General features: G+C 36.9%; 1 protein-coding gene across 2 annotated transcripts in view; it reads left to right on the top strand.

The window, feature by feature from the left end:
- pth3r (parathyroid hormone 3 receptor) overlaps window positions 1–23342 on the top strand; it is a 30804-nt gene extending 7462 nt beyond the window's left edge. Inside the window, exons 4-15 of one of the 2 annotated variants that reach the window (XM_062055708.1) lie at window positions 9534–9639; window positions 9909–10019; window positions 10109–10233; window positions 13483–13577; window positions 13667–13820; window positions 13896–14049; window positions 15167–15227; window positions 15301–15367; window positions 17276–17370; window positions 17429–17570; window positions 17639–17680; window positions 17741–23342. In XM_062055708.1, the coding sequence (XP_061911692.1) occupies window positions 9534–9639; window positions 9909–10019; window positions 10109–10233; window positions 13483–13577; window positions 13667–13820; window positions 13896–14049; window positions 15167–15227; window positions 15301–15367; window positions 17276–17370; window positions 17429–17570; window positions 17639–17680; window positions 17741–18193 (1605 nt within the window). In that variant the 3' untranslated portion in view covers window positions 18194–23342. Of the gene's footprint in view, window positions 1–9533; window positions 9640–9908; window positions 10020–10108; window positions 10234–13482; window positions 13578–13666; window positions 13821–13895; window positions 14050–15166; window positions 15228–15300; window positions 15368–17275; window positions 17371–17428; window positions 17571–17638; window positions 17681–17725 lie in introns of both variants that reach the window. The other variant, XM_062055707.1, reaches the window with a different exon arrangement.

The following is a 23342-nucleotide window of genomic DNA, read 5'->3' as shown; positions in this document are numbered from 1 at the left end:
AATGAACAGCTTCAACATCAACATGCCGTAATGTCATGACTGTGACTGTATTTTTTACAGTGAATTCCTGGCAGCCACAGCTGCCGGTACTCTACTGTAAATTGTACAGATTTTTATTTTTTACAGTGTAGATCTGTACACATAGGAAAAGTCCTGGCTGCTAACTAAAATGCAATTAAGTCATAAATAAACATCCAACAATAGGTGACAGTATTGCTGGTCAAACACCTTCCTGTGCTCTCTTTATTGTTGAGTAGTTGTTGTTTTTTAGTTTTGTTGTACAGTAGTTCACTTCTATGACAGTCAGGAATGTTACTTCAAACTTAGCCTGATTGTATTGCTCTGCAAACTACTTCCTGTCCCCTTCTGTGACACATCCGTCAGGCGTCTTACTTTATTTTAGTTTTAGTTTTTTGGCTGATTGGTAACACTAAATTGGTCCTCGTTTGTTATCGTGAGTGTGGATGTTGTCTGTGTGTCTGTGTTGGCCCTGCGATGAGGTGGCGACTTGTCCAGGGTGTACACCACCTTCCGCCCTAGTTCAGCTGGGGTAGTCTCCAGCACCCCTGCGACCCCGAAAGGGACAAGCGGTATAGAACATGGATGGATGGATGGATACACAATGGATCACTTGTATGGTGAAGGGTTTTTCCTCAAAGGATACCAGTGATGACAAAGAAAGTGTGATGATAACCATAGATTGGGGGAATTTAACCACTTACTGTATGACAATTGATTGATTCTTGCTGTGAATTAAAATGCAAATAATTTATCATTAAATATCCAGGAATATCTATAAAACATTTCCTTCTCAATTATTTCAAAGTAGTTTTGCTTGATTTTGGTTGAATTAACAGTGGTTCACTTCTTTTCACACTTGCATGCAAATGTTATGCTTTAAGTTGCAAGCAAAATATTGGAGTTACAAACATTAGTTGGCGTAGTACAGGGGTCGGCAACCCAAAATGTTGAAAGAGCCATATTGGACCAAAAATACAACAAAAAAAATCTGTCTGGAGCCGCAAAACATTTTAAGCCTTATATTAGTGTTATAATGAAGGCTACACATGATGTGAGTGTCTATATTAGCTACATTAGCCTACTATCAAAGGCTGACTGCAAATATACGTTGACAGAAATTTTGTATTTAAATTTTTATTCTACACATTTTTGTAACATTGGAAATCATTAGTAAAATGGAGACTTCTCAAAGGAGGAGATAACTTCTGGAAATTACTGGCTCAGAATGGCCAAAGGTATAGCTGTGTGTGTCCAAGTTTAAGGAAACGGCAGGCTGTCTTCTTCTAATGGATTTATTACAATCTTTGCAAGCTGAGTAACATTTGCTGTGGTCTGGAACAACATGGCACACAAACAACAATCAGAAATGCAGCCAATATTACATACAGATAATGTGTCATGAGACATGCAAATATAAATTAAATAGACAGAGGACATAAGTAAAGTAAAGGAAATTAAATGAGTTCAAATATACCTACAAACGAGGCATAATGATGCAATATGTACATACAGCTAGCCTAAATAGCATGTTAGCATCGACTAGCTTGCAGTTATGAATTGACCAAATATGCCTGATAAGCACTTCAACAAATCAATAAAATCAACAAAATTCACCTTTGTGCATTCACGCACAGCATAAAACGTTTGGTGGACAAAATGAGAAAAAGAAGGAGTGGCATAAAACCCGTCTTTCTGTGGCAGCAACGGAGAAAGTAGTGCATGTAAACAAACTACAGTGTGTTCAAGGATCGCTGAAATTAGTAGGACAAAACAGCACTCACCAAATACTCTCATCAGTGAAATATGTTTAATATAAACAGTGGGATTTCTTACAATTAAGAAGGTTTGTGTTGTGTAGTAAATCCCACAGTGCACACCTAAGATCTGGTCTTACTCACTAACATTAGCTTAAAGCTCGAGATGGATAAAACTTTGGTTTTCCAATCATGGAAAGGAATAAAGTGAGTGTGAAGGACAGTGCTGAGAAGAAGAAGCAGATGCTATTCATTGAATTAAAATGTATAATGTCATTTTTTATAACTTACATAATTTATTTAAATGACGGAAAAAAAACGTGAAACTTTACAAAAGCCCAGGGGCCCCTCTGTGTCCCCTCAACTTCAACGCCCGGCTTGTATGACAGTGAGGAATGTTAAAATGCCGCAGTTTGAGTCTGGAACAGATTATTTTACAATACTCGTTACAACAAACAACTTCCTGAACCTTTCCGAGACGCATTTGTGAGGTGTACTTGCTTTGACTTTTCTCTTTACACTTGTTTGATGTAGAATATGTTGCCTGTACAGTTAATACATTCTATGATGGCCACAGTTTAAGGCCGGAACAGATGAATTCCCTTTCTCATAGGGGAACAAAACTGTAAGTCAACCAGTGTCACAGACTTGGTGTTTTCCATCGTCATTCCAGGAATCTTACATGAGACGCAGTCGTGATATTACCTTTCTCAATAAGTCTGTATTGACTTGGGCTGAGTGTTGGTTTTCTGAAACAATACCCGGTCAACATTCCCAGTGAAACCCAAATTCACCCACTGGCAGGTTATTTTAATGAACAATGCCAAGAAAGTTAAATGAAAAGTGTCTGGTTTTTTTTGTTTTTTTTGCATTGCACCCTTTGTTTAAATTCAACCAAGAAAAAATATTGAGATGTAATGTTGACGTCTCTCAGCAGTGGCAAAACAAACATCAAAACCCTTAAAGCAACATCATCTGTGGTCTTAAAAAAAAACAAATTTGGAAAACCAACCCCCCACGCGCAGTCGTCATTTACTGTATGTCCCCTCCCCCCGAACTCTCTCTTTTTTGCGATCACTGAACCTGTCGTTGACTCAGCGCCACTTTTGCAGTTCTATCGCGAAACCCACTCGTGAGGACAAAGCCCACGCTTGTGTGGCGTCTGAGGGATCTTTACCCCGCAGCATCCTGGACATGTAGAGGTCAAGACCCCCGCGCAAATGGGGCCGGTGGGAATCTTCGCATTCCGCGTCCTCACTCAAATATTTCAACACCTTAAGGCATTGAAATCCTCAGAAAGGGGTTGAAATGTTTCCCTCGTTGGTCAACAATTGGCTATTTTACTATTGTGCAAGTATTTTATATTGAAGACAAAGCAGTGATTCAATTGTTGTAGTCATTAAAACCTGTTTTTTCATATAATCGGAAAATACCAAATATGCAATATTTCCAAAAGTAAGTTGCAGAGTGAAATATTTGAGGTTGGGTATATAGAGCCTTAAAAGGTCAATTATTAATGACAACATTGATTTTGACACAGTAGCAAAAAATATTATTTTTACAGTGCCCAATACGCTGGTATGTATATATATGTATACAGGGCTGTCAAATTATTAATTTATTTAATCAGATTTTTTTCATCAGATTAATCAGATTGAATCCCCTTAATCACACTCTAATGCTGTGATTAATCCTAATTAATCACATGTTATTATTTGCTTGCATAAATAAAATGTTTGTTTTTTCAAATACCCTAATATTTGGACACAAATGCAATTTTGTAGTTAGAGTGTCATACGGGAAAGTTTTCTAAATGTTTTACTGAACTGCAAGTCATTGATTCGCTCAAAACCTAGTAAAAACTGAGTGCACTTTTTTTTTTGTCTAAAATAGAAATGTATCCCGCTTAACTTAATACAAATAAACATATTTATTAAACAAGGGTCTTCACTGCTTAACTTAAGACACAATAAACTCAGTGTACAGCGTACAGTGTATTGGGACCTTTACTGTTCCTAATATACATAAACGACATGTCATCGGCATGCGACTGTGAATTGTTTTTGTTTGCGGATGACTCTGCCCTGCTGGTATCCGGCAAGGACAAGTCACAGGTGGAGAAAATCCTCAGTGCTGAGCTCTGTAGAACTTGCACCTGGCTCGCTGACAACAAGCTATCCATACACTTGGGTAAAACAGAATCCATCCTGTTTGGGTCCCACATCAACCTTAAGAAAGTCAATGACTTCACCATAAAAGTGGGTGACATTGTTATCACCAGGAAAGATGAGGTCACCTACCTAGGTTCCATTCTAGAGGCTAACCTTTCCTGTGATAAAATGGCAACCAAGGTAATCAGAAAAGTTAACCAACGAGCGAGATTTCTCTACAGAATCTCCTCTCTGGCAAACAAAAGCACCTTGAGGATTCTGGCGGGAACTCTCGTTCAACCCTTTTTCGATTACGCATGCACCTCCTGGTACCCTAGCACCTCCAAAACCCTCAAATCTAAACTCCAAACATCTCAGAACAAGCTAGTCAGGTTACTTCTAGACCTCCACCCCAGATCCCACCTCACTCCTACCCACTTCTCTAAAGTGGGCTGGCTCAAGGTGGAGGACAGAGTTAAACAACTTGCACTGAGCCTAGTCTATAAAATCCACTACACCTCCCTGATACCAAAGTACATGTCAAACTACTTCCTTAACGTAAATGACCGCCATAACCACAACACCAGGGGGAGCTCCACTAACCACGTTAAACCCAGATTCCGAACTAACAAAGGTCTTAACTCATTCTCTTTCTATGCCACATTCAATGTGGAATGCGCTCCCAACAGGTATAAAAGAAAGGGCATCTCTATCCTCCTTCAAAACCGCAATAAAAGTTCACCTCCAGGCAGCTACAACCCTAAACTAACACCCTCCCCGGATTGCTAATAATCAAATGTAAACAATCAAATGCAGATACTTTTTCTTATGCCTTCTGATCTCTCTCTCTCTCTCTCTCTCTCTCTCTCTCTCTCTCTCTCTCTCTCTCTCTCTCTCTCTCTCTCTCTCTATGTCCACTACTTGCTGTCCATATCCCCCCCCCCCCGCCCCCCTCCACACCCCTGATTGTAAATAATGTAAATAATTCAATGTGATTATCTTGTGTGATGACTGTATTATGATGATAGTATATATGATAGTATATATCTGTATCATGAATCAATTTAAGTGGACCCCGACTTAAACAAGTTGAAAAACTTATTTGGGTGTTACCATTTAGTGGTCAATTGTACGGAATATGTACTTCACTGTGCAACCTACTAATAAAAGTCTCAATTAATCAATCAAAGCTTTACGATAGAGCAGGTCTCCAACTTTCATCACTATGAAAACTGCTGTGACAAAAAGAGGTGAGATATTTGTTTCACTGATACGACTGGCAACATTTAAATTGTGCTTTATTTATGAAGGAGATCTCTCTGTGAGATTATTTTCTTTATGCTGTGTTGTGTCATTTAACACACACTCATAGCTCATTAAAGTGGAATAAATGACTGAATAAATAATCGACTCTGTTGGCAACTTACCTAATAGAAATACTGGACTAAGTGTGTCCCTTGACAGCTCAATACGGAACGCGTACTTTTGTTTGTAAATACGGGACGATTCAGTTTTTCAAGGGATGGTTGGCAACCCTATTTAAGTAGCATTCGTGTTAGCGGCGCCATCCTCACGTTCATGTTTCGCTTTAAGATGCTATTTTAAACTTGATGTTCGCCAATGTTTAGAAAGTTTGTCGCTGCAATCCTGACTAATTACCTCAGTTTTATCTAAAGTTCAATCGAGATTTGTTTTGAAGCGAAAGTGTGCTTAGAGCACATCGCTCCAATTATCACCGGTGTGTGACGTGATCACTGCCTGTGCATATTACGCATAATGTTTTATCATCATTTATTTATGGTAACACGAACATTTCTTTTATTAATCACATGCATTAACGCGTTAACGTTGACAGCTCTAGTATCTATGTACTGTATATGTATATACTGTATCCATCCATCCATTTTCTACCGCTTGTCCCTCTCGGGTTTGTATATATATATATATATATATATATATATATATATATATATATATATATATATATATATATATATATATATATATATATATATATATATATATATATGTGTGTGTGTGTGTGTGTGTGTGTGTGTGTGTGTGTGTGTGTGTGTGTGTGTGTGTGTGTGTGTGTGTGTGTGTGTGTGTACAGTACAGGCCAAAAGTTTGGACACACCATTATTTTCATGACTATTTACATTGTAGATTGTCACTGAAGGCATCAAAACTATGACACATGTGAAGTGAAAACTACCTCTTGAAGCTCAACAAGAGAATGCAAAGAGTGTGCAAAACAGTTTTCAGTTATTTCACCTTTTTTGTTAAGTACATAACTCCACATGTGTTCATTCATAGTTTTGATGCCTTCAGTGCCAATCTACAGTGTAAATAGTCATGAAAATAAAGAACACCCATTGAATGAGGAGGTGTGTCCAAACTTTTGGCCTGTATTGTATGTATATATACAGTGTTTCCCACACATTAATTTATTTGTGGCGGCCCGCCACGAAAGAATTACGTCCGCCACAAATATATATATATTTTTTTGTCCTGTCCAGCTTCTCAGGCAAATCATATGGTTGATGTAGATGCCCATATAGGCTGTTCAGATTTACTTTACAAAAGAGAAGTGTAGGATACTTCTCTTGTTGCCTTATTTGTATTTGACCAGTACTGTTTTCTGTTTATTTGTTACTGACTGTGGCAGGACACCTCTGCCTCTGTTTCACTTTATGTTGCTGGTAAATAATATGGTTGTAGTAGTAGGTTAAAGTTAAATTATTTAGTATGCACTAATTAAAGGGGCAGAGCTTTAAGAGACATTTTAGCTTTTATATTTTATAAGATATATTTTTTGTAAGAACCACAATTAATAAATATATTTCAGTGAATAACTTATTGTTCAAATCTGTATATAAATATGTACATAAAGTGTTGTAATTATATTGTAAAATGGATGGATGGATGGATGGACGTTTAAAACAAAACTGTTATTATTAATTAGTAAGTATACATTTTTTGAGCCTTTTTAGGGAAAATCATATCATTTTAGTAAATTATGCAAATTACTTGATGATGTCATGGTGACCACGCACATAGACACGCCCCCACCGCCACAGGTATCTTGGCAGTTTATGGGAAACACTGATATATCTATACCTAATATGTGTATATATATAAATAAACCTAAAATTAGGACTGTCAGTATTCACGGGTTAACGCATGTGATCAATAAAAAAAAAGGTGTGCATTATCATTAATAGATAAAGTTTAATCACAGTGTTTGTTTTGACTACCACGCGACAGTGTGATGATAGTCACAGCGATGTGCTCTGCGCCCTTTAAAACAAACTCCGACTGAACTTTACATAAAACTGAGGTAATTAGCCAGTATTGCAGCAACAAACTTTCTTATCATCAGCGCACATCAACTTTTAAATAGCGTCTTAAAGCGAAAAATGAACGTGAGGATGGCGCCGCGAGCATGCTGCACATTTTCGTGTTAACCCTTCGTGTGGATTATGATAAATTCTTCATCTATGTGGGAAGATATGAGCATCCTATCGGTTGTCATCGCAGTGAGAGCAGATATTTTACAGTAAGCTATCATTTTATTATGTTTGTATTTCTTGTTTAGCACTTAGCAATACTGCTACATGATGCTTAGTGATCTGTTTAGCAGAGCTTCTAAAACTTATAGCTCACTCTCCTTATATTCAGGATCAAAAATATAAGCTTCGGGATCCTCATTTATCCTAACGTAATCGTTGTTGGCTCTCACAAAGTCTTCATGATTAGCATTGTTGTTGATGGGGAAAGGATCTGCAGTTCCTACCTCTACGTCACAAATCCCCTGACTGGTGAGCTCATTCTCTCTCAAAATGGCTCGGGAATCGCCATAAAATTGATTCTTGATCATATCTATTTACTCGCAAACTTTGGAAGTTTTTTGTTGTCATCCATCAGATATATATGATAATAGTTTCAATACAGAGGCAACTTGTTTTTACACTCTACTGGCTTTAAAAAAATTATTTTCTAAATTGACAGCCTCTTTGTCGCTAAATCTGGCGACTTTTCAATCCTCTTGGCGACTTTTTTGTAAACAGCTACGAACGACAAATCTAGCAACTTTTTCCGGTGTTATTGGAGACTTTTTTGTGTCTTGGAGACTGTCCTCAACGAGTAGTGACGGGTGCTGCTCCCCCGTTCCAATGCACTCACCGGCACTCAGCTGGTGTTGTGCAAGCGGAGCGGAGACCCTCACACAACAAGAATTGCAGCGGTATGCGCATGCGCAAATAATTTGCAGCCTGGACATTCATGGTGTGCGATACTGTACATCTGTACCTAGTTTGCTATATTAGACTTTCAAAATGTTTAGTACATAACTCCACATGTGTTCATTCAGAATTTTGATGCCTTCAGTGACAATCTACCATGTAAATAGTCATGAAAATAAAGAAAACTCATTGAATGAGAAGGTGTGTCCAAAGACCAAACTTTCGTCCTGTATATATATATATATATATATATATATATATATATATATATATATATATATATATATATATATATATATATATATATATATATATATATATATATATGTCTTAATTAGATTATCCAAAAAATAGTGCTCGATACCGTGGTAGAGCGTAATATGTATGTGTGGGAAAAAATCACAAGACTATTTCATCTCTACAGGCCTGTTTCATGAGGGATTTCCTCAATCCTCAGGAGATTGAGGATTGAGGAAATCCCTCATGAAACAGGCCTGTAGAGATGAAATAGTCTTGTGATTTTTTCCCACACATATATATATATATATATATATATATATATCTATGTATGTATATGTATGTGTGTATACACGTATATATTTATAAATATATAAAACGGATGGATATATATATATATATATATATATATATATATATATATATATATATATATATATATATATATTTATTTATATATATATGACTGCCAATACTTTTGTTGCATTTCAGCGGTTTTTAATAGCTGTTGAACTCATTTACGCTCATCAAAGCTCTGAGAATTTTTGCTTGTGGTTTTCTCGAGCCATCTGGTGGTTAGGAGTCACAATTACAATAAAACAATTTTTTCTTGTTTTTCAATCGGAAATAATGATACTAATTCGGTTTTCATGGAAAGTGTAGTAATACAGCAGGAGTGTAGTCCGTTAAAAAATAACAGTTATAATGAAAGTCAATGGGGCTGAAAGAGTTTTTAAGAGAATGTGTGCATACTTTATGTTTATATCCTACTCTAACAACATTGCAATAAAAAAAATTAAAAAATGTGGGCAAAATTTCAGACCGCTAACCTTCAAACTGAACAATCATATTACATAAGGAACAAATGTGATACCCGTTTTGGGCCCGAGGATTTCACTCAGGTTGCCGTTTCTGTTCTTGTGTCTGACAATTTTAACAATGGTTTATGGGGTTCAAACCAACAATAACACTTGTTGTATGACTCCCCAAAACACTATAAGGGAAAGTAAATATTTAAAAAATTAAGTCAAATAAATTGTAAAAATCCCAGAAAAGTGAGATATTTAGAATATCCTACATGAGCCCTGCTAATAGGAAATCTCACAGCCTTTTTTCGTGCTTTATAGGTGGACTCTGATGATGTCATCACTCGAGATGAACAGATCTACGTGCTGATTGGTGCGCACGCCAATTGTGAAAAGAGCATCAAGGCACAAATGGTTCTTGCACAAGGTTCGTCCCTCATCCTTACACTGATATCACACATTTTAAACGGATATATTTGTTCAATGTTGTACAATAAGGTCAACACGTTCAAATGTATAATAGTGCAGCAGTGATTTATTAGGGCTCTGATATGATACAACACCTTGCTAATATCCTGCGGACCAGTATTTGAATATAAATGCAGACAATGGCGCAGCATTTGTCATTCCCACTGTGACGCAGATGCGAATGTGATAACTTGCTTCAATGGTTTAACCGAATTGTTTTCTTTGCAGAAGGTGAATGTATCCCCGAGTGGGACGGGATCATCTGCTGGCCAAGGAGCAAGTCGGGTCAGCTGGTGTCTGTTCTGTGTCCGGAGTACATTTACGACTTTAATCACAGAGGTAAAAAGAGAGCATCAATCTTGTCTTGACTGCTTGTCATAACAAGCAGATAACATCACAATAGAAGCTTTAATATTGCCTTGATGAAGGTCGGGCTTACCGCCAATGTGACGCATCTGGTAACTGGGAGCAGGTGTCCATCATCAACCGCACGTGGGCCAACTACAGCGAGTGCACCGCCTATTTGTCGTCAAATTATAGGAACCAGGAAGAGGTATGTAAAAAAAATTATTTTATTGACCTTACATGCACATTGTTTGACAACTGTATAGTAGTCAGCCCCAAATCAATTAAGTGCACATTATCATGCTTATTTAAAAAGTTTGTAGTATTCTCGTGTTTTATGTACCTTAACATAATAAATGATCAACTGAGGAAAGTTGTAGTTAAAGTACTAACACTGTTACCGTTCTATTTTATGGAAGCTATCTCATAATTTCGATTTTTTTATCTCATAATTTCAATTTCATCTCATAATTTTGACGTTTTATCTCATGGGTTGGATTTTTTTTATCTCATAATTATGAATTTCTAACTTATAATTGTATTTTTTAAATTTCATAATTTCAATTTTTTCATCTCATAATTAAACTTTATCTCATAATTTTGAATCCTTAATTCATAATTTCGACTTTCCTACCTCACAATTTCCACTTCTTTCGTAATTTTGACTTTTTATCTCGTAAATATGACTTTGTATCTCATAATTTGGGTTTTTTCATCCCATAATTTCAGTTTATTTCATAATCTCATTTTGATCTCATAATTTCATAATTATGACTTTCTATCTCATTTTCAAATTTTTACCTCGTGATCTCGACTTGTATCTAATAATTTCGACTTGCTTATCTCATAATTGAACTTTATCATAATTTTGACTTTTTATCTCATAATTTTGACTTTTTATCAAATAATTTTGACTTTTTACCTCATAATCATTCCTTTCTATCTCATAATTATGACTTTGTATCTCATAATTTCGACTTTCGTTTCTCATAATTCAACTTCATCTCATAATTTTGACTTTTTATCTCAAAATTTTAACTCTTATTGTTATGACTTTCTATCCCATAATTTCAATTAAACCCCCTTTTTTATTTTTTTACATAATTATGACTTTTTATCTCATAGTTTTGACTTTTTGTCTCATGATTATGACTTTCTATCCCATAATTTCAACTTTTTATCTCATTTCAACTTATCACCTAATTATGACGTGTAAAACTCAAGGCACGGGGGCAATAACCGGCCCAACACGTCATTTAATGTGGCCCGCGAAAGCCTGGGAATGATGTGGATTCTTCATCTTTCTTACTAAATGTTTTCATAGTTTCCATTTGGACAGAAAAACCTTTATGTAATACATACAATTTCATATGTTTTAAACTTTGATACATATACAAATATTCAATTGTTATTGGTGTGAATCTTTGGTCACCTCGCCATTCAATTCCGATTCTTGGGGTGAGGATATGATTCATAATCGATACTCGATTCAACACGATTCTCGATTCAAACTGATTTTTGCAATGTATTATTTGGTATAATAATAACAACACCTTAAAACAGCTTACAGGTTACAAAACCTCCTTTTGGTAGCTGACGTAAGACACATACGTGCACCAGGTAAGCATAGAGTTGGCCTAAATAATGTTTTTTTATTTTTTATTAATTTGTCAAAAACGTCAAATAAATTAGATTTTTGAAAATTACTTTTAAAAAATCGGGATTCGGATGTGATAAAAAACATTTTTTAGCACCCCTAATTATTATATACGGTATGATAGTTTGTAAAAAAATAACAATAAATACTTAGATATCTGCTTGTCACCTAACTTACGATTTCAAAGCAAGCTATCAATCAATTTGTACGTACAATAATCAAATAACCAAATGCATAGGCAATAATATAACGAAGTGATTATACTTTTATATTCTTACATTCACTGTTACAAACGGCCCTCTGAGGGCAGCCATGACTGCGATGTGGCCCTCGATGAAAACAAGTTCGACACCGCTGCCTGAGACATACAGTGCATCCGGAAAGTGTTCACAGCGCTTCACTTTTTCACAATTTGTTGTTACAGTAAAAAAAAACAATTTGGCAGATGTTTTAAAAATTTAAAAGTAAAAAACTCCCATGCACATAAGTATTCAGACCATTTGCTCAATACTTTGTTGATGCACCTTTGGCAGCAATTACAGCCTCAAGTATTTTTGAATATGATGCCACAACCTTGGCACACTTATCTTTGGGCAGTTTCACCTATTCCTCTTTGCCCATTCTTCTTTGCAACACCTCTCAAGCTCCTTTAGATTGGATGGGCACGTTTGTTTTCATCCAGGATGTCTCTGTACATTGCTGCATTCATCTTAGTCTAGTTAGGGAGGTGACCAAGAACCTGATGGTCACTCTGTTAGAACTACAACATTTTTCTGTGGAGAGAGGAGAACCTTCCTGAAGGACAACCATCTCTGCAGCAAACCACCAATCAGGCCTGTAAGGTAGAGTGGCCAGACGGAAGCCATTTCTTAGTAAAAGGTTTGCCAAAATGCACCTGAAAGACTCTTAGACCATGAAAAACCTAATTCTCTGGTCTGATGAGACAAAGATTGAACTCTTTGGCATGAATGCCAGGCGTCATGTTCAGAGGAAACCAGGCAGCGCTCATCACCAGGCCAATACCATCCCTCCAGTGAAGCATGGTGGTGGCAGCATCAAGCTGTGGGGATGTTTTTCAGCGGCAGAAACTGGGAGACTATTCAGGATAGAGGGAAAGATGAATGCAGCAATGTACAGAGACATCCTGGATGAAAACCAACCTGATGGAGTTTGAGAGGTGCTGCAAAGAAGAATGAGCAAAGAGAAACTTCCCAAAGATAGGCGTGCCAAGCTTGTGGCATTGTATTCAAAAACACTGTAATTGCTGCCCTAAAGTATTGAGCAAAGCCCGTAAATACTTAAGTACATGTGAAAGACATTTACCTGGGGATAGGTTGATTGGCAACACTAAATGGCCCTAGTGAGTGAATGTGAGTGTGAATGTTGTCTGTCTATCTGTGTTGGCCCTGCGATGAGGTGGCGACTTGTCCAGGGTGTACCCCGCCTTCTACCCGAATGCAGATGAGACAGGCTCCAGCACCTCCCGCAACCCCGAACGGGACAAGCGGTAGAAAATGGATGCATGGATGTGATTTTTACCTTTTTTAAATTGTATTTTATAAATGTGCAAAATTAAATAAAAACACCTTTCACATTATAATTATTGGGTATTGTCTCTAAAATGTTGAGGACAAAAACACATTTATTCCATTTTGTAAAAAGGCACTGACAAAAATTGTGGAAAAAGTGAATCCCTGTGAATACTTTCCAGATGCATTGTACATATAGTAGTTGTATTTTGAAGGCAATTTTTCACTGTCAATTATGACCATACATACACTGTATGCGTGTGTTGGTCAGAAGGTGTTTGAAAGACTCCATCTCATGTACACTGTTGGCTACTCCATATCTCTGGCATCCCTGTTGGTGGCTGTCTCCATACTCTGCTACTTCAAGTAAGACGGCACATAAACGTGTGTATATATATATATATATGTATATATATATTAGTATATAAAATTCATTATATATCCCCTTTCTCCAGACGTCTCCACTGCACCCGCAACTACATCCACGTCCACCTCTTCACCTCCTTCATATGTAGAGCGGTCAGCATCTTTGTGAAGGACGCTGTGCTCTACTCAGTGACAGTTGAGAGTGAAGAAGAACCTGAGCTTGCAGGACACAAGCAGCATATGGTTAAATGCAGCAGCATGTTTAAGTAGTCACTATTCGCTTGTTTGTTATCACATTTGATATATTTATGTGTTCAGGCTGGCTGCAAAGTAGCCGTCACGCTCTTCCTTTATTTCTTGGCCACCAACCATTACTGGATCCTGGTGGAGGGCTTATACCTACACAGCCTTATCTTCATGGCTTTCCTCTCTGATAAGAACTACCTTTGGGCCCTAACTGTCATTGGGTGGGGTAAGCACACACACACATACACACACACCCACACACACATACATACACACACACACACAAACACATTCTTGTATTCGATACTTTCTTGAGACCGCCGAAAAATGCCTACCTCTTTAGGACTACCCTTTCTAGATATATAAAGAATTGTATTTACAACATTAATAATCCATACATACTATGCAAATATAAAAAAGGTAAGCTTTTATTGTTTTTTAAAATTTATTATTTTTTGTTTGTAATTGTTTTTTAATCTTCATTATTTACTTCAAGTTATTACAGTATGTCTCTATATACATAGTTATTTTATTTTATTTTTTAAATTTTGGCCAAAGGGGGCGCATTTCAATTTCTTACACACACACACACACTTGTTATTACATATGTTGGCCAGAGGGGGAGCATTTCAAATTTTTACACACTTGTTATTTCATATGTTGACCAGAGCGGGAGCACATTTAAAGCCGCTACACAGTCAATTTGAAAAATCCCTCCTTTTTGGGACCACCCTAATTTTGATAGATTTCACCACCAGGGGTGCAATTGAAACATTCTCTATTTTTTGTTTTTTGTAAAGTGCTTAAGGCCAATGACAAACGAGTCATGGACCACAGATGGCCCCTGTGCCGCATTTTCGGCAACACAGCTGTAGAAGCTAACTGTTAATGGCCACTTTAGTCTTAGTACCGTAGTGTATTTGTTCATCCTATCGTCACATATGGGAGGCGGGTTGTCTTATGTCAGCACCGAAAGTCGTCAAATCAGCTGTTCACCTGGCGGTTTTTTTTTCGGGGATGAATAGGGATGTCCTTCTTTAGCTGCCGTCTTGTTGTATCATATATTGCTGCCTTTGCACCTGTCAATGTTTACTTTTGTATGCACATTAAATCAACAAAAAATCCGGACTTTGGAGCAATGTTCACAGAATCTAGTATTTCGCTCTCTATTAGATGCAATGGTTTTCTGTATTGGGACCATGATATCGGCCCTAACTTGTTCACCGGTCCTCATATGGAAGGTACTTTTCCTGGTTGGTGTCTCAAGAAGGGTAGAAATACAAGAACACACACACACAGGAGTTTCACTGCAAGCAACAGCTGATCATCGCTTTAATTTGAAGGTGTTCCTGCTTTATTTGTGTCCATTTGGGTCAGTGTGCGAGCATCGCTGGCAGACACACAGTGAGTCAATTATATGGCTGGAATTTGCATTAAATTGAATTCAAATCATGACACCTCTTTTTATTTTCATAAGATGCTGGGACATCAGTGCTGGGAACCTGAAGTGGATTTATCAAGTTCCCATTCTGGCGGCCATTGTTGTAAGGACAATACACACAGCGGCCACAACATTGGGTACACCAATCTATACTTTATTATAAATGTTTTAAAAGTGCTGGTAGAGGAGCTGCATGTATTCATTCAAAACAGACACAATATACAGGTATATGTATAAACATGTTAAATTGATGGATTAACAATGGTTTAAGTGCATTTCATATGATTAAATCTCTATAGTATATACAGTACAGGCCAAAAGTTTGGACACACCTTCTCATTCGAAGCATTTTCTTTATTTTCATGACTATTTACATTGTATATTGTCACTGAAGGCATCAAAACTATGAATGAACACATGTGGAGTTATGTACTTAACAAAAAAAGGTGAAATAACTGAAACGTTTTTTATATTCTAGTTTCTTCAAAATAGCCTCCCTTTGCTCTGATTACTGCTTTGCACACTCTTGGCATTCTCTCGATGAGCTTCAAGCACACCTGTGAAGTGAAGACCATTTCAGGTGACTACTTTTTGAAGCTCATCGAGAGAATGCCAAGAGTGTGCGAAAAAGTAATTAGAGCAAAGGGTGGCTATTTTGAAGAAACTACAATATAAAACATGTTTTAGTTATTTCACCTTTTTTTGTTAAGTACATAACTCCACATTCATAGTTTTGATGCCTTCAGTGACAATCTACAATGTAAATAGTCATGAAAATAAATAAAACGCATTTACAGTATATGAGAAGGTGTGTCCAAACTTTTGGCCTGTACTGTATATTTTTTAAATATATTTTGTCCGTGGGTGGTGGCTGACGCCCCAAAGTCAGATGGATAGGCTCCAGCTTACCTGCAACCCCAGTGAAGATAAGTGGTATAGAAAATGGATGGATGGATGGGGTGTGGCAGAGAGAAATAAGTAAATGAAAAAAACTGGAGGAAAAAATAATAGTAATAATACTGCCTTTAATAATATTTTAATAATACATTTATTCAAAAATGACATGCAAATATTTGTAACTAATATTAAAAAAATATTACAAGAGCTGCATCAACAATGTATCCTTTACAAATGTATAATTTTCCAATATTATGATATATTTGTTAATTACCGTCTATTATTATTATTTTTATTATTATTTGTAACGATTGGCCTTCGCCGACCCCAACGCAAAGAAAAAATTAAAAATAACAAAAAGCGCACTCAAAAAGGAGTGACAAAAAACAACCCAGGACGCACACAGAATGTGTGCAGAAATGCAAATCCCACACAAAAAGGTGTGGAGAAACAGAAATCGCACACAAAAGGAGCGGAGAAACGGAAATCGCACACAAAAGGTGTGGAGAGGAACAAGTAAACACTACACGGTAGCACTGGGACAGAGCCACAGGAACAAGGAGCGACATGAACACGTCTTGAAGAGTGAAGCGTCAGGAATCAACTGGCGTGGAGTGAATAGGCTAGAGAGCTTTAGTTGTCAGGAGGAAATGGGTAGCAGGTGTGAGCGAAGATGGCGCTGCCCTGTAGCCAAAAGTGAGACAGACGGCAGCAGAACTGCCAGATCGTGACAATTATTATTTCATTATCATTAGTAGTAGCTACCATAGTAGTGGTGTTATGTTTTTTTTTTAATTACCTTAAAATGTTCCATTATTTTAGTCATTGTTATCATTATCGTTATGTTCCTTACTGTGGTTGTAGTTTACAAAAATAATGGGAGCTTTTTCTAATACTCAGGAGTACTGTATGACGAACTATTAAAAACCGTAATTAACTTATTGTTGAATGAATGCATGTGCTGAGAACCCTGCGTTACATGCTTCGAAATGTGAAATTGATCACGGGGAGTATTGGATTTCAATAGACTGAGTGTACCTAATGAAATGGCCAGTGAAACTCCATCAACGTTGATGTTGTTATGAGACATACTGTGTTTATTGTTTGAGTGCAGGTGAATTTCCTCCTCTTTGTCAACATTATACGTGTTCTAGCCTCCAAACTGTGGGAGACAAACACTGGCAAACTGGATCCTCGACAACAATACAGGTAACTAAGTGATCTTTGAAGCCCTGAAAGCACACTCATTTTCACCTTGACTCTGCAGGAAGCTCCTCAAGTCAACCCTGGTGCTCATGCCCTTATTTGGAGTACACTACATGGTCTTTATGGCTCTTCCTTACACGGAAGTGTCGGGGCTGCTGTGGCAGGTGCAGATGCACTACGAGATGTTCTTCAACTCATCACAGGTGCCAAACTATTCTGTTATTTTGCTGCAATATGGGTGTATGAGTGAGTCTCATTGGGATCATTCCAGGGCTTCTTCGTGGCCTTTATCTACTGCTTCTGCAACGGCGAGGTAATGCTCTGACGAGTCCATGGCAACAACACGGCGATTTATAAGATAATCCTGTTGCAGGTGCAAGCGGAGGTAAAGAAGGCGTGGCTGAGAAGAAGTTTAGCGTTGGACCTGAAGCAAAAAGCCAGGATAACCAGCAGTAATGGCGGCGGCAGCTGTTACTACGGCGGCATGATGTCTCACACCACCACTCACAGTGTCTGCATGTCCGCCGCACATCCCCGAGCGTTTCCCCACGGCACCAGCATAGGGTCCAGGCTACCTCGCCACGCCCCCCTCTACGCACAGAGCAGTCTACCCGGATACGCGGTCAGCTATTGTGAGACGTCGGGCCTCCAGCAGGAGATGGCAGCAAGGAGGTCGGGAGGGAGCGAATCCGGAGTTGTCTTTGCAAGGCATGCAAGAGGATGCAAGAGACAGGAGGACAAAAGCTGTGGGGCTTCAACACAGACCCCTCCGGAAGATGATGCAGACACCTCCTTGTCTGTTAAAGAGCTGGAAACTGCCTTGTAAGAACTTTGGGATACCAGGATCTTGAATAAGGATAGTAGGTGAAACCACACAATCTAGTTGTATCCAATACAAGAAATATATGTATATATTTTTAAATATAGTCGAGGTTTCTGTGGTTTATCCGTTATATAGTGCTCAATACCGGGGTAGAGCGGAATACATATTAGGTCAGGAAAAAACACAGAGGCTATTTCATCCCTACAAGCCTGTAGGCTTGCAGAATTTTTTTATTTTTAAATGCCATATTTTTCCGACTATAAGTCGCAGTTTTTTTCATAGTTTGGCCGGGGGTGCGACTTATACTCAGGAGCGACTTATGTGTGAAATTATTAACACATTACCGTAAAATATCAAATAATATTATTTAGCTCATTCACGTAAGAGACTAGACGTATAAGATTTCATCGGATTGAGCGATTAGAAGTGACAGATTGTTTGGTAAACGTATAGCATGTTCTATATGTTATAGTTATTTGAATGACTCTTACCATAATATGTTACGTTAACATACCAGGCACGTTCTCAGTTGGTTATTTATGCCTCATATAACGTACACTTATTCAGCCTGTTGTTCACTATTCTTTATTTATTTTAAATTGCCTTTCAAATGTCTATTCTTGGTGTTGGGTTTTATCAAATAAATTTCCCCAAAAAATGCGACTTATACTCTAGTGCGACTTATATGTTTTTTTTCCTTCTTTATTATGCATTTTCGGCCGGTGCGACTTATACTCCGGAGCGACTTATACTCCGAAAAATACGGTATATAAATCAAAGGAAAATGGAGGGGAAAAAAACAAAGATCTGATACAAGAAGAGGTAAAAAAAAAATGTATAAAGACCAAAAAAAGGGAAAAAAACGAGCCAGTACAAAGAATGGATGGATGGATGGATGGGTTATTAAATTAGTATCTATATAAGAAACCAAAAATGTATTCAATTATACACAAGGAGGAAAAGTAAAACACAACCTTTTTTTTTTAAATGTTTGTCTTCTCTTATTTAACAATCGGTATATTGTATAATAAATAAGGCTGTAGGGCTGCAGCTATCGATTAGTTTAGTAATAGAGTAACTTGTTAAAGTACCAATGATTGTCACACACATACCAAAGACTATAAAAATGGGACCCATTACCTCCCTGCTTGGCACTCAGCATCAAGGGTTGGAATTGGGGTTTAAATCACCAAAAATGATTCCCGGGTGCGGCCACCACTGCTGCTCACTGCTCCCCTCACCTCCCAGGGGGTGATCAAGGGTGATGGGTCAAATGCAGAGAATAATTTTTAGCGGTAGTTGTCTTGATTTTGAGATGCACATGGAATGCACAAATGTAGCTTGCAGGTAAAAGATTATTTAATTACACCTGTAGTCAAACTCTAGTCTACACAAACACTCTTGTGCAGAGATGTGCACGTAAAACAGAATTTTGCTTCCACAAAAAACAAGGTTACACTTGCGGTAAGGTGTGCCACAGCAGTCAATTCTCGAGCGATGAATAAAGCGCGATACTGGTTTAAGAAGGTTGTGGAATTACTAATACAATTCAGGTGGACCGAACAGCGCTCTGAAGCAGGGGTCAAGTTGCATCAGGAAGGACAAAGCAAAACAGGAAAATAAACCAATATAAGAGCGCTAGACCGGAACTAAATCATAAAAAAAACAGGAAAATACCAACAAAGTTGTGTGACAAGTCATGACAAAACTATCGATTACTATGTTCGATTAATGGAGTAATGGGATAAAACACACTTTATAGCCCTTAACGTGTATTTTAGGGGAAATAGTTGAAATACAAAAATATTTTTCTGCTTCTTATAACCTATCTTTTTTCTAACAAATACACATCAACATTGAAATTGCATTTTTCAATAAAAAAATTTACGAAAAAAAGCTTTTATGCCGTTTGCGCCACAGAGCGCTTTAATGTGTGCTTCATTGCAGTGGCTATGCGGAAACTATGTCCATGAATTTAAAGATCTGCGCGCTCCCTGTGGTCCAGGTTTTATAATTTTTTATTAGTTACACTCATTAACCGATTAATCGAAGACACAGTATATATATATATAAGCTCAATTGAATTGATTAATTGCTGCAGCCCTGTGGGGCTGTCCAAGTTAACATGTTAACTCATGCGATTAATCACAAAACATTATCGCAATAATCATGTGTATACGCAGATTAACCAGACTATTTAGTTTGAGAGGCCATGCTTCTTTACCTTAACGGCGGATGGTTACCTGAAAGGCAGCTATAAAGGTTGTTATGCGGTCAGTGATCAAGTCAGTGCAGGGATGAGTGAGGGGAGTTGGCTGGCAAAATAAACCCCGGCGGGACTTTGAATAAAAGAGCTGTTTTACAGTAAAATTGTATTTGTGTCAAAATTTTTGGGTATTTTAAAGTTAATGCTCACAAGTAATTTACTACGATTAACCGCAATTATTCAAATACAAAACTGCATTTGTGTCAACATTTTTGGGTATTTTAAAGTTAATGCACACAAGTAATTTAGTACGATTAACCGCAATTATTCAAATATAAAATGCAGAGACGTTTAAAATACAAAAAGGAATTGGGGGGGAAAAAATGAAAAATCCTATATAAAATTATTAATCAATAATTATGTCTTCTGTCAGAATTTCACAATTAGCGATGAATGTATATAAACATGGGAAAAAAAAGAAAACAGGAACATTTCACTTTTAAATAAACCAAGACGGGATAAAACTGTTAGCAACGTTTGAACAGATGAATTAAAACATTTAAAAATGTTCTTGGATGACATTCTGACAATTAAATATTGGGGTCTTTTTTTAGTGGTAATTTAATTCATGCAAGCATGCAATCTACTGTGAATATTCTAAATGCAAAAGTTTGATTAATCTGATTAAAACGTTGAATCGTTTAACGGCGCTAATTAATACATTTGAAAAAATATCATTGGAATTTTTTTATTTCAAGAATGATATTCAATAATTGTTTTCTGTCAAAGTTTTACAATATGTGAATATATATAAAAATTAAAAATAAAAACCCACAATTTGTATCATTCATTATTATCATTTATTATCATTCATTTGTTAAATATAGACATGAAAATGGGAAAAGGGGGGAAAATGGAGAAACATCCATTCAAATAATTATGTAAAATTCTGTCTTGTGTCACATAAATATTTCATTAACAATATGTTTATTATTATTGTTGTTGTGTAGTGGTGTACTGTACTACTCCAGTATTGTATTGGATCTACATAGATTGTGTGGGTGCATCTAATAAGGGGGCATACTTTCAATTGTGTCATCATTTAAACTGTATTTAAGCAAAGATTGTATTGTTTTCTCTTGTTTCACATCCATCCATCATTTGAAATGGTGTGTTTTGAAGTCCCATCCTACATTTGGCCTTAATAAGTAGACCAAAACTAGCTCCTCTGTTGACATGTGAGCATTCTTATGAATGTATTGTAGTAAGTAGAGTGGTGGGCATTACACTCCTGTTACCAAGCTCACTATCCAAATATCCAATATTATGCCTCTTCGCCTGCTGTGGTCAGACAGGTCTAGACGGGCAGGGTGCTCGCTTCACTGGTAGCCTTGTCTCTATTCATTCATCAGCCGTGACAGGCCTTAGGGCGCTGGTGCAAAAGCTGGACATCGCCACCTTCCTCTGAGACTTTATAATCTCGCAACACCATCATGAATTTCACATGTTAGCCTCAGGAATGGACGCAGAGCTGCAGAGGCGGCACTCACGCTTGGTTATGTGTGTGTTCTATTTTTATACACACACTACGAATGCACATTGTTGATTGACACTGTCAGCAGATATAATCATTTGGAAATATGTTTATTGTTATATTTGTGGTTTGCACTGCTTTTTTGCCCTCATAGCTAAATAAGATCAGTAGTGTTAAGTAAGGTTGAGCGATACTGCAAATTATTGTCTCGATCCTTTTGCTTTCAAGCTCCTTGAATGATTTAGTGATTTGGCTTTTAATATTTTGATCATGATTAGAATCAGAATAAAACACATGATAAGTTTATTAGGAAAATATAAAAATGTATCAAACTTATTTGTAAATATTTTAACAGTATATAGAATACGGTATTTTCCGCACTATAACCAAAAACATGAATGACTATTATTCAAATACTTTTGCTTTTTGCCCACCTATGTCTTAATAACGTATTTATGGTTTGTAAATATATAAAATATATGTGTGAAAATTAGAGATAAATGCTTTAAAAATGTAAAATCGGAAATTATCGGTATCGGGTTTTTTTTTATCGGTATCGTATTTTTTTTTTTTTTTTTTTTTTTTTAAATCAACGTAAAAAACACAAGATACACTTACAATTTGTGCACCAACCCAAAAAACCTCCCTCCCCCATTTATAGTCATTCACACTCATTCACACAAAAGGGTTGTTTCTTTCTGTTATTAATATTCTGGTTCCTACATTATATATCGATATAGATCAATACAGTCTGCAAGGGATACAGTCCGTAAGCACAAATGATTGTGCATGCTGCTGGTCCACTAATAGTACTAACATTTAACAGTTAATTTTACTCATTTTCATTAATTACTAGTTTCTATGTAACTGTTTTTATATTGTTTTACTTTTTTTTTTATTCAAGAAAATGTTTTTAATTTATTTATCTTATTTTATTAATTTTTAAAAAAGGGATCTTATCTTCACCATACCTGGTTGTCCAAATTAGGTATAATAATGTGTTAATTCCACGACTGTATATATCGGTATCGGTAATTAAAGAGTTGGAAAATATCGGACACCCCCAGCGTGATGTGACCATTTTTCAATTAATTTTCACTGAAAATTAATTGAAAATTGGTCACATCACGCTGGTATCGATCTGATGTCGGCATCGATACCGGCCATATTTGGATTGATTCCCTCCAACAACAAAAAAGGAAGATTGGTATGACGTCATTTAAGGCGAAGGTTCACATTTACCTAGTATTACTTTCACACTTGCACTTAAACATTTAAATTCAAATAAACGGGTTGAATGTCAAAATGTTTGACCTAACACGTCAAAATTGTACTGTATTTATTTTTTAGCACATTAGCCAGTTTGCTAGCTACTTGTACTTTGAGCCAGTTAGCTGGTCACGTCGCGTGGT

This window comes from Entelurus aequoreus, linkage group LG08, assembly GCF_033978785.1.
Source record: "Entelurus aequoreus isolate RoL-2023_Sb linkage group LG08, RoL_Eaeq_v1.1, whole genome shotgun sequence".
Taxonomy (NCBI): domain Eukaryota; kingdom Metazoa; phylum Chordata; class Actinopteri; order Syngnathiformes; family Syngnathidae; genus Entelurus; species Entelurus aequoreus.
This window is presented reverse-complemented; position numbering and strand designations above follow the sequence as displayed.